General features: G+C 43.5%; 1 protein-coding gene across 19 annotated transcripts in view; it reads right to left on the reverse strand.

The window, feature by feature from the left end:
* LOC139233979 (uncharacterized) overlaps positions 1–12,917 on the reverse strand; it is a 138,001-nt gene that overhangs the window by 24,831 nt on the left and 100,253 nt on the right. For 12 of the 19 annotated variants that reach the window (XR_011588254.1, XR_011588253.1, XM_070864762.1 and 9 more), the window contains one exon: positions 11,911–11,964. The exons of 4 other annotated variants lie outside the window; for them this stretch is intronic. Coding sequence is in view for 13 of the 15 variants with exons in the window: in XM_070864762.1 (XP_070720863.1) it covers positions 11,911–11,964 (54 nt within the window). In the remaining 2 variants the exon portion in view is untranslated. Of the gene's footprint in view, positions 1–10,396; positions 10,492–11,910; positions 11,965–12,917 lie in introns of all 19 variants that reach the window. 3 more of the 19 variants (XM_070864845.1, XM_070864824.1, XM_070864835.1) reach the window with 1 other exon arrangement.

Consider the following 12,917-nt stretch of genomic DNA (forward strand, 5'->3'; position numbering starts at 1 on the left):
TCGCCAATCAAACCTTGTGGTGGGTTGATTTACGTCAACCGAAAGTGACTATTATCTTCGTTAAGGAAGCTTAATTAAAAAGATTTAATTTTAAGATGTCAGAGGAGTGTCACTGGGAAGAGAATCAGAAAAAGTTAGAAAAAAGATGTGATGAAACACAAGTTGGTAGATTGCCTAGGGAAAAACCCAAATGTGTCGTTTAAGGATACGGTCACTTTTATTGATGAACAAATTAAAGCTAAGAAATGGAAGCTGGTTAAAGCAATGAGTCTAGTCACCTATGCAGCTTCATACTTTGCAGAACATGAATCAAAAGTCAAGACAGAACTAGAGGATAAAATATCAGAATTGGAAAAACAAAATTTGGCTAAGAATGAAGAATGGCAGAAAATAGATTCAGACAAACAACAGAAAATCCAAAAACCAGTTAGTATCATGACTAGAAATGAAGTCATCCCCAACCCACCACCAGATGAGCGTTCTTAGTCTTTAAAAACTAAAAATTAAAGAAGCCGGTTAGAAACTGGCTAACACAACCCACCTCTGCGCAAAGCGTGGAGACTTGAGAAACAGGATAAGCATAAAGTGCAGGAGAGAGAGTAGGAGATAGAGTGGGAAGGTCTAAGAACTCAGCAAAGGAAGAAAAAAACAGGGAACCAGAAAATAAGTCGCTGAAAAAAAAACTAATAAAAAAAGAGAAAATAAAACTGACACAGAAGCTTCAGCTTTTGTGCCGACAAAGAAAAGATAAGTTTTGTTGAATGAAAATGTGTGAATGACTGTCTAAATTGAGTGTTAAAATATTCATTGTGTACCTAGAATTGAATTACATTTTAAGTTAGAAACGCAGGTGCAGATTTATTTTGGTTATGATTTACGGAGCCTTGAAATGCACAAAGGATGGGTTTGTTTAACAAAAGTTAAAACTTCAGCCTTGAAGTACAGTTGCTAAAAAAATGATTTTGACATTTTAATTGGGTTCAGTAAAAACAAATTGTGGTCTCGTTTTAAATCAATTCAAATTATAACAAAACACTGTCTTTTCAATTTCGTTATTGCAAGCTGAAAAAATTATGAGATGCTCACTTACTTGTCAAAAGAAAATTTTAAAAAATTGATTACATTGGGTTGAAAGATACTAAGTGCCTTTTAAAAAAAGGCCTGCATAAATTTCTCGAAGCTACAAGCTAAGGGAAGCTCCCCTCTCTTTTGCCTTTTGTGTAGAATGTGTTTGTGATGTTTGTTAAATACAAAAACTAATGTTTCTCCAGTTATATTCAGTATCTTTACAGAGATCTGGAAAGGTATCGGAAGAAAGAAGAATATTAAAAGTGTTGTAACTTACTGTGTGCTATTAAAAAGCCTGCCCTGTTGCAACTGCCAGTTCACTTGCTGCCTTAATTACTGATCACACAGCTTCTTTCGCGAAATCTAAACATGACTGTGGGAAGTGCAGATTAATGGCCCCCCTCATTGTGCTTGTAAACAATACCCTATTTCAAGGTAGAGTATCCCATATTTGCGAACAGTCATTATCTCATTGGGAGAACCTGGGGTTAGAATCTCCACTTTTTTTGCCTGCTTAACGCCCACTTAATGCCCATTTTACCGCTCAAATTACATATAATGCCCAGATATAGCCCACTTTGGCACAAAATGGAAACTGACGGGCTTTTTTAGGAGACTTATCACCGAGCGTTATTTTTCCAATGGGCTTAACGCCGAGAAAAACTATTACCACCCACCAACTTTTTTGGGGCAGTATCAGCAAATTGGGCGAATTCAACGCCCATATTATTGCCCAGCGTTACTTTCCTCAAGGAATTAATGGCGAGATTCAATATTAACGCCCGGCGACTGTTTTTTGTCGTAAAGAACATAGTTACCCAAACTATCGGCCATGGAGATCACCCATCATCAATTTCACCACCTTGCACACATAGCGCCCACAATATCGCTTGCTCAAAAAACCGCCCACAAAAAGTGGAACTAACCAGAACGAATCACAGCGTTATGGACGCCATGTTGTAGATCACATGTCGCGTCCTTTAAAAGACTGCTGTGCTTCAACCTCGGCAGAGTTCGGATGTACTCTGCAGGTCGTTGGAGTTGATGTGAACATCTCTGAAAACATCTTGACCACACAGTGACCGATTGGAATTGAAGAGGTGTGCTCATCGGGACATTCCTTGTTTGTGTGCAATCGGTGGCAGACAGAGAGCTACTGCAATGGGGCCTGTCCTTTCTCACCCTCTCTTGGTGACCAAATACATGCAGCAGACTCGACATTGCCGAAGGAACGCTGCACTGCATTATGTGCCCAATGTACGAAGTGACAGACAGATGAGGAGGACCAGACTTTACACCCCCTGCAAGTACAGGGAGAAGCAGTCTTACCTCGACTTGCCCGACATCACCTGCCTTCGGAGACTGCGCTTCCACAAAGAGGTTATTACTGAGGTATGTCAGCTGATAAGGACAGATCTGCAGTCTGCCAGCACCATCAGAACTGCACTGTCCGTCGAGGTCAAAGTCACCGCGGCACTGTCGTTCTATGCCTCGGGTTCTCTTCAGGGCACAGCTGGCGACATTTGCGGACTTTCTCAGCATGCCACACATCGCTGCATTAGACAAGTCACTGAAGCCCTGTACACATGCAGGAGGGACTTGATCAGCTTCCCTATGACCAGGGAGGCACAGAGTGAGTGGGCTCTAGGTTTCTCCAGAATTGTAAACTTCCCCAAGGTGCAGGGAACAATAGACTGTACTCACATCGCGATGTGGGCACCTTTTCAGGATGCTGGGGTTTTCAGGAACCGCAAGGGATTCCACTCCCTCAATGTCCAGCTGGTTGTCGACTACCAGCAAATTATACTGGCAGTGAATGCTCAATTTCCGGGTAGCATCCATGATGTGCACATCCTGCGTTGAAAGCACTGCATCTGACTTGTTTAACAATCAGCCACAAGGTCAATGCTGGATGCTTGGGGACAAAGGATATGGCCTCGCCACCTGGCTGATGACCCCCCTACATGACATCCACACCGAGGTCGAGAGGCAATATAACGAGAGTCACAGAGCAACTCGCAATATCGTGGAGAAAACCATTGGAGTGCTAAAGCAGTTTTTCAGATGCCTGGAACACTCAGGATGCGAGCTCCAATACCATCCTGAGTAGGTAGCTCAATTCATGGTGGTCTACTCCATGCTACATAACTTGGCTATCAGGAGGGGACAAGAATTGCCTGATGAGTCTGATAGTCCACCTCACCAGAGAGAGGAAGAGGAGGACAAGGAGGTGACTGCTGACATCGGGCCAGATAATCAGGCTAACACTGAAGCCATGCCCCCACCCCCCTGTAGACAGCATGAAAGGGCCCATGGTGGCATGATAGCTGCAAGAGCCTTACGTCAGGAGCTCATCAATGATCACTTTGTCTGAAAGAACATTGGTGTTATTTACAAGGCTGACACACTGCTCAGTGTGCAGGTGATACATCAATGGTGGGCATCATCTTGGTGACCATTAAAGTTTACGTTGATTGAAGTTACATGTGATTATACCCTTTGATGCTAAGGAATCACCAGCATGTAATGGTACAGCTATCTGAGCCAACGTGCTGCAAGGTTTTGTTAAATAAAAAACATTTAAATCGAACATTAGTCTGATATCATCAATATTCCTGTACAAACCAACCCATTCCCCCCCCCCCAACTTCTCCTCCCCCACCTCTACCCCTTCCCCTTACACTCCTGATGCCAAGCCGCCTGGCCGAGGAGGTCCTCAGGCGATGCTTCATTGTGGGGGAAGGAGGGGTGACGGCCAAAGCGCTGCTTGGACGGATACGGGAGGTGGGAACGTGCTCCAAGCCAGAAGCAAGATGTTGCTGCTGGCTCTCATGTTGGCAATGGAGGTGCGTCACCTTGGGTTGCACTGTGGTGATCCGGGAACACTGGGAGCCCTCTGCCACCAGTGTTCCTGGCTACCAGCTCCAGGGCCTCCTCCATCCCTTCCATTTTATATTTTATTTGTTGGACAAAAACTCGGTGTCAGCTATGTTCTTGGTGCTTAGTAGGCTTTTTGCTGCTAATGAATCTCCCTCGTGCCTCCCACAACATCCAAACAAGCACACACCACAGCCACACACGCTTTCAGTACCTCTGAGCTCCTTCTCTCTCTGTCTCCTCTTCTGTGCATGTCATGGTGACCCTTGACCTCCAGAATCGTGGGAATCGAGCGTTGCCATGCCTTTGCTAAGGACGGCCACACTTTACGGCAGGTCAGAAAAAGTTAACCACCTCCATTTGATATCATTTGCAGTAACACCCATTTTCAAAAATGTAAACTAGCCGGCAATCTGAAAACCTTTTTTTAACGCCCACGCTGGAAATAATGCCCATTTTTGGGTGCTAATCTCAAAAGTGGAGGTTCTAGCCCAAGGTGTTTTGAGGAAAGGGTCTTTTACTACTAACTCCCCTGTATGGCCGGTTAGGAAACCCGACGAATCTTGGAGACTTACGGTTGATTACCGAGCACTAAATAAAATCAGGCACCATCATTACTGACATCTGCCTCCCGCCAAAGCCACTGTGTTTTCTACCCTTGACATTGCAAGTGGTTTTTGGAGTATCCCAGTTGCGAAAGAGGACCAGTATGAATTTGCTTTCACATTTGAGGGACAGGGATACACGTTTACATGTCTGCCACAAGGCTTCCACAACGCGCCAACAATCTTTCACCAATACATGTCACGCACATTCTCCAAGCCATCAGCCCTCCTCCAATACGTTGATGACCTTCTCCTGGCCACAGAGACACTGGGTTTGTTACTCTTAAATTAACTGATAGATCTTTTACAGGAAGCAGGATTGAAGATAAATCCAAAAAAAGGCTCAGCTGTTACAGGACGAAGTTATCTTTTTGGGGATAAAAATTTCACCCACAGGACTCAGCCCAGATCAGCAAAAAGTCGACACCATTCGGAGGCATTTGCCTGTGTCAAAGACAGTGCTGTGATCCTTCTTGAGACTGGTAGGATATCAAAGGAATTTCATTCCAAATTTTGCAGACATGGCCAAACCTCTGTATGAACGGTTCAAAAATGAAATAAGGAAGACATTCGGCCGGCCTGGGGAAATAGCCAGACAAACTCAGTAAAATGCTTTAAAACAAGTCACGATACAGGCTACTGCTCTTATCTCCCCAGATGGGATTCAGAGTGAATATCCACTCGTTTCAGCAAGCAGAATTGATAGCCGTTATTCTCTCCGTCCACTATACAGCATCTGAAGCAACAAACATTTGGTGAGACAGCAGCTCTGTATGCAATGCAGTTATGGCCTTGCCCCTGTACCAAAAAACTGCATACTATTCGTCAGATGGTAAAATTCTGTTACATTCTGGTCTCCTCTGTAAACTTTGGGAAGTGCTCCAGAAACGTCCCTTGTCACATAGGTAAAGTGTATGCTCACCAGAAAGATTCCTCACCCCATACCAATGGCAATAATGCAGCCGATCAGTTGGCTAAAGAATCCGCAATCATCAGGAATTGTAGAAAGGGGTAATCGGACATTGAAAACAATGTTAAGTAAGTTATGTACAGAACACCCCACTCAATGGACTAACATGATGTCTTTATGTTTAATGGCAATACGATCTACCCCTCATGCGACGACGAGGGGAAGTCCATATGAGGCTATGTCTGGGAGACAAATGCGGATACCAGGACACATAACCCTGAGGAATAACACACCACTCAAATTACAGCCTTGTAGCCAGAAATGGTTGCAGACAATGATAGACCACGTGGACACAGTAAACAGACTGGTTGTCCAGAACATTGGAAAGTCACAAAGCCAAATTAAACACAACTTTGATAAAAGGGTAAGACCATTCGAATATGATGTCGGGGACAAAGTGATGATATACAATTTCACCCCAAAGAAACATTCTTTTGATGTAAAATAGACGGGTCCACATCAAATAATTGTTAAATTAGACCCTGCTGTGTAACTATTGAATGTTCCATATGGCCCAAAGTGAGAACCAAAACTGAAATGGTTCCATATCAATCAGATGAAAACTGTTAAGAATTAAAAGATATTATGTTTGGTTTTCTTGCAGGTGAATGATGTGGATCTATATGCTTCTATTGATACTCGGAAGTGTGGAAAAGACAACGAATGAAGAGCAGGACTGAAGAGCAGTCTCAAACGATAAATGTACTCAACTCTTTTTTGGAACAGAACCAGTGGTTCTTTGTGGACATAAAAAAACAAAGACTTACAACGAACCATATGGATGGCATTTCCCACTGTGGATGAAGAAGGATAGGGATAATGTACCAACAGAATATACGGCAGATTGTGCTGCTATAACAGAAGGTGTAGATCAGTAGGAAATAAAAGAAGGATACGGAGTATGTATGAGATGTCCGTTAAGAGATAGAGAAGGCCAAAAGTTATGGAGATTTCTGAAAAAGAGTGGGGGATTGTGGGGAGAAATAAAAAAAATAAACCAAGGCCAGATAGCATCAGAAAATAAAGCATACATCCAATTGTGTTGGCCTAGTTGGTGGGAAATACATGAAGGGCAGTACTCATGCATTGGGACACATAGTAAACCTACCCACTGGGAAAATTAACCTGTCATGCGTACTTTTAAGGCTTGGGGAGAATATACCTACCTCAAACCTGACGGAAGTGGGATAGGTGTACACATGGTGAAATTTGAGGATGCCGTATAAGGATGTTATAATGATAAAGGGGAATTCCGTAGTATTAGGTCTGAATTGTATAAAAAAGATAATGACTCAGATCAGGATCGGGGATGAGGAACTGTGTAAAATTAGAAGTTTGATTAAAGTAAATCCAATCAAGCACAAATGCTCCAAGGTAGGGAACCAAATATTATAGGGATGAAAATAGAAATTCCTCCCTGTATTAGAATAATTTCACATTTATTGGTAATAGTTCAACTCACAGTGTTAATACGTTTAATAGTGTACACCTGCTATTTAAAGCATCTAATACACCAGACACAAACACGACTCTTAATGTTATAACTGCACAAAGTCTATTAGACAATAGAAAAAATGAAAACTTTAGATATTGAAGAATTTAGCAGAGATGTGGAATCTATAAGGGTAGAGCTGCAAAACACCAAAAGACAGAAAACGTTAGTGGGAGTTGCGTGCAGACCACCAAATGTAGTAGGGAGTAGCTGGGGATGGCATCAAACAGGAAATTAGGGATGCGTGCAATAAGGGTACAGCAGTTATCATGGGTGACTTTAATCTACAATTTGATTGGGCTAACTAAACTGGTAACCATATAGTGGAGGAGGATTTCCTGGAGTGTATAAGGGATGGTTTTCTACACCAATATGTCGAGGAACCAACTTGAGAGCAGGTCATCCTAGACTGGGTCTTGTGTAACGAAAGAGGATTAATTAATGATCTGGTCGTGTGGGGCCCCTTGGGGAAGAGTGACCATAATATGGTAGAATTCTTCATTAAGCTGGAGAGTGACACAGTTAATTCAGAGACTAGGATCCTGAACTTAAAGAAAGGAAACTTCGACGGTATGAGATGTGAATTGGCTAGGCTAGACTAGAGAATGATACTTAAAGGGTTAACGGTGGATAGTCAATGGCAGACATTTAAATATCACATGGATGAACAACAACAATTGTATATCCCTGTGAGGCGTAAGAATAAAAAAGGGAAGGTAGCTCAATCGTGGCTAACAAGGGAAATTAGGGAAAGTGTTAAATCCAAGGAAGAGGCATATAAATTGGCCAGAAAAAGCAGCAAACCTGAGGACTGGGAGAAATTTAGAATTCAGCAGAGGAGGACAAAGGGTTTAATTAGGAGGGGGAAAATAGAGTATGAGAGTAAGCTTGCAGGGAACATAAAAACTGATTGCAAAAGCTTCTATAGATATGTGAAGATAAAAAGATTAGTGAAGATAAATGTAGGTCCCTTGTAGTCAGAATCAGGTGAATTTATAATGGGGAACAAAGAAATGGCAGACCAATTGAACAAATACTTTGGTTCTGTCTTCAGTAAGGAAGACACAAATAACCTTCCTGAAATACTAGGGGATGAGGGTCTAGCAAGAAGGAGGAACTGAAGGAAATCCTGATTAGTCAGGAAATTGTGTTAGAGAAATTGATGGGATTGCAGGCCGATAAATCCCCAGGGCCTGATAGTCTGCATCCCAGAATAATTAAGCAAGTGGCCATAGAAGTAGTGGATGCATTGGTGGTCATTTTCTGACATTATACTCTGGATCAGTTCCTATGGATTGGAGGGTAGCTAATGTAACCCCACTTTTTAAGTAAGGAGGGAGAGAGAAAACAGGGAATTATCATCCGGTTAGCCTGACATCGGTAGTGGGGAAAATGTTGGAATCAATTATTAAAGATGTAATAGCAGCGCATTTGGAAAGCAGTGACAGGATCGGCCCAAGTCAGCATGGATTTATGAAAGGGAACTCATGCTTGAAAAATCTACTAGAATTTTTTGAGGATGTAACTAGTAGAGTGGACAAGGGGGAACCAGTGGATGTGGTGTATTTGGACTTTCAAAAGGCTTTTGACAAGGTCCCACACGAGAGAGTAGTGTGCAAAATGAAAGCACATGGCATTGGGGGTAATGTATTGACATGGATAGAGAACTCGTTGGCAGACAGGAAGCAAAGAGTAGGGAAAAACGGGTCTGTTCCAGAATGGCAGGCAGTGACTCGTGGGGTACCTCAAGGCTCAGTGCTGGGACCGCAGCTATTCACAATATATATTAATGATTTAGACAAGGAATTGAATGTAATATCTCCAAGTTTGCAAATGGCACTAGCTTGGTGGTGGTGTGAACTGTGAGGAGGATGCTAAGAGACTGCAGGGTGACTTGAACACGTTAGGTGAGTGCGCAAATGCATGACAGATGCAGTATAATGTAGATAAATGTGTGGTTATCCACTTTGGTGGCAAAAACAGGAAGGCAGAATATTATCTGAATGGTGATTAGGAAAAGGGGAGGTGCAATGACACCTGGGTGTCATGGTGCATCAATCAGTGAAAGTTGGCATGCAGGTACAGCATGTGGTGGAGAAGGCAATTGGCATGTTGGCCTTCATAGCGAGAGGATTTGAGTACAGGAGCAGGGAGGTCCTTCTGCAGTTGTACAGGGCCATGATGAGGCCACACCTTGAATATTGTGTACAGTTTTGTTCTCCTAATCTGAGGAAGGACATTCTTGCTATTGAGGGTGTGCAGCGAAGGTTCACCAGACTCATTCCCAGGATGGCAGGAATGACATATGAGGAGAGACTGGATCAACTAGGCTTATATTCATTGGAATTTAGAAGAATGAGAGGGGATCTCATTGAAACATATAAAGTTCTGACGGGATTGGACAGGTTAGATGCAGGAAGAATGTTCTCGATGTTGGGGAAGTCCAGAACCAGGGGTCACAGTCGAGGATAAGGGGTAAGCCATTTTGGACCGAGATGAGGAGAAACTTCTTCACTCAGAAAATTGGGAACCTGTGGAATTCTCTACCACAGAAAGTGTTGAGGCCAGTTCATTGGATATATTCAAAAGGGAGTTAGATGTGGCACCGACAGCTAAAGGGATCAAGGGGTATGGAAAGAAAGCAGGAATGGGGTACTGAAGTTGCATGATCAGCCATGATCATATTGAATGGTAGTGCAGGCTCGAAGGACCGAATGGCTTACTCCTGCACCTATTTTCTTTGTTTCTATGTTTAAGGGAGAACAGATGGTCACCAGAGTGGGTACTGAAGGTAGTTAATGGATCTGACACATAAAATGGTCCCAATTAAAAGGGCTTATCAGTATTAGGAGGTTGTGAGCAGTCGGAAGTTCCTCCACCTCAAGGTAGTGATCTGTAAGATATCGCCTATTGATATTAGAAGTTAGAATTAAGAAACTTATTTTACATGTCTTTAATTAATGAATACCCTTTATGTTTGTAACTTCCTTTATATGCATGGATTTTTGTAAAACCCAATTATATGATAGAACATGGCCGTATAACATAAAATGAGTTATAAAATGGCCAGTATATCAGTAAGTAACTCGTTAACATTGTTGTCTTTTTCTTTTTTATATCAGTAAGTAACCTGTTAACATTGTTGTCGCCAAATAAGTGTATCTAAGGGTTCAGTCATGGCAGGAGAGCTCGGGCACATGATATGCTCCTCCTGTACCATGTGGGAACTCAGGGACACTTCCGGTGTCTCTGACGACTACGTGTGTATCCGCCTCCAGCTCCTGACGGACCGTTTTGCGTAATTGGAGCTGAGGGTGGATTCACTCTGGAGCATCCACGATGCTGGGAATGACGTGAGTAGCACGTGTAGCGAGTTGGTCTTACCGCAGGTGAAGGGTCCACAGCCAGCTAGGGAATGGAAGACCAGCAGGAAGAGCAGTGCAAGGAAGGTAGTGCAGAGGTCCACTGCGGTCATCCCCCTGCAAAACGGATACACTGCTTTGAGTACTGTTAAGGGGGATGACTCATCAGGGGAGGGCAGCAGAAGCCAAGTTCATGGCACCGTGGCTGGACCCGTTTTTCCCGACTCTCTGCTTCCTGTTTGCCAACCAGTTCTCTATCCACGTCAGTACATTACCACCAATACCATGTGCTTTGATTTTGCACACAAATCTCTTGTGTGGGACCTTCTCAAAAGCCTTTTGAAAGTCCAAATACACCACATCCACTGGTTCTCACTTGTCCACTCTACTATTTACATTCTCAAAAAATTCCAGAAGATTTGTCAAGCATGATTTCCCTTTCATAAATCCATGCTGACTTGGACCGATCCTGTCACTGCTTTCCAAATGCACTGCTATTTCATCTTTAATAATTGATTCCAACATTTTCCCCACTTCTGATGTCAGGCCATCAGGTCTATAATTACACATTTTCTCTCTCCCTCCCTTATTAAACAGTGGTGTTACATTAGCTACTCTCCAGTTCATAGGAATTGATCCAGAGTCGAAAATGATTGGAAAATGATCACCAATACATCCACTATTTCTTGAGCCACTTCCTTAAGTACTCTGGGATGCAGACTATCAGGCCCCAGGGATTTATCGGCCTTCAATCCCATCAATTTCTCTAACACAATTTCCTGCTTTATAAGGATATCCCTTCAGTTCCTCCTTCTCACTAGACCCTCGGTCTCCTAGTATTTCCAGAAGGTTATTTGTGTCTTCCTTCGTGAAAACAGAACCAAAATATTTGTTTAATTGGTCCGCCATTTCTTTGTTCCCCATTATTAATTCACCAGAATCTGACTGCAAGGGACCTACGTTTGTTTTCACTAATCTTTTTCTCTTCACATATCTATAGAAGCTTTTGCAGTCAGTTTTTATGTTCCCAGCAAGCTTCCTCTCATACTCTATTTCCCCCCTCCTAATTAAACCCTTTGTTCTCCTCTGCTGTATTACAAAATTCTCCCAGTCCTCAGGTTTGCTGCTTTTTCTGGCCAATTTATAAGCCTCTTCCTTGGATTTAACACGATCCTTAATTTCCCTTGTTAGCCACGGTTGAGCCACCTTCCCCGTTTTATTTTTACTCCAGACAGGGATGTACAATTGTTGAAGTTTATCCATGTGATCTTTAAATGTTTGCGATTGCCTATCCACCGTCAACCTTTTAAGTATCATTCTCCAGTCTATCCAAGCCAATTCACGTCTCAGACCATCGAAGTTACCTTTCCCCAAGTTCAGGACCCTAGTCTCTGAATTAACTGTGTCACTCTCCATCTTAATAAAGAATTCTGTCATGTATGTAACCACAATGTAACACCACTGTATTACTGTATACGCTCAACCTAGATGCACACCTTGACCACAAGGGGTGAACTTGTGGGAGACACTCCTTACCTGAACACACAGGTATAAAAAGGGAGGTCCCACGCAGGGTCATAACTTGGAGTCCTGTGAATAAAGAGTTAAAGAGTTAAGGTCAGAGAGTGACCATGTTCCCAGAGTGTGCCTCGTGTGGTTTCATGCTACTAAGTAAGGACTTTACATTGGCGACGAGAAACGGGAATTCCAGACCCACGAGACCGGTAACACAGAGGAACGGTACTGTGTTGGGGAAGACTGGGACGATTTTGTCAAGAGGCTTCAGCAAAGCTTCGTTACGAAAGAATGGCTGGGGAATGCAGCGGCCAACAAGCGAAGGGCTCTTCTTTTGACCAGCTGCAGACCAAAGACTTACGCACTCATGAAGGACATACTAGCACCCGAAAAGCCGGACGACAAAACCTTTGAAGAACTTAGCAAATTGACCGGGGGCACCTCAAACCGGCGAGTAGCATACATATGGCCCGACACAGATTCTACACCCACCGACGTCAGGAAGGACAGAGCAGACCGGACTTAGTAGCGGACCTCCGGCGTTTGGCCAGCCTCTGTAAGTTCGCAGATGCCTGCAGGGGGGAGATGCTAAGGGACTTCTTTATCGAGGGCATCGGTCATGCGGGGATTTTCCGCAAGTTAATTGAGACCAAAGATTTGACCTTGGAAGCGGTGGCGTTGATGGCTCAAGCTTTCATGGCTGGGGAAGAAGAGACGAAAATAATATACGCGCGCAATTCTGCCTCTAACGCGGCAAGGGATCAGGGAGTCAACATCATCAATGCGATCCAGAGCCCCGCAGGCAGGCAGGGGCAGTTCGACACCCCCCACGCAGCAATAGACCCCAGAGTAGGACTTGAACAGAGAAAGTGGCAGGCTGAACAGACATTCACGCCATCACAGCGGACAACGTGGCCCGGAATGGGGCCATTGACACCCACTAATAGGGTACTTAAGAGTAGTCCAAGGGACAGTCAGCACGGAATGCCTAGCCATAGTCCCTTTGTTCCCAACAATGGAAACTTTAA

Source organism: Pristiophorus japonicus, chromosome 2 (assembly GCF_044704955.1).
Source record: "Pristiophorus japonicus isolate sPriJap1 chromosome 2, sPriJap1.hap1, whole genome shotgun sequence".
NCBI lineage: Eukaryota > Metazoa > Chordata > Chondrichthyes > Pristiophoridae > Pristiophorus > Pristiophorus japonicus.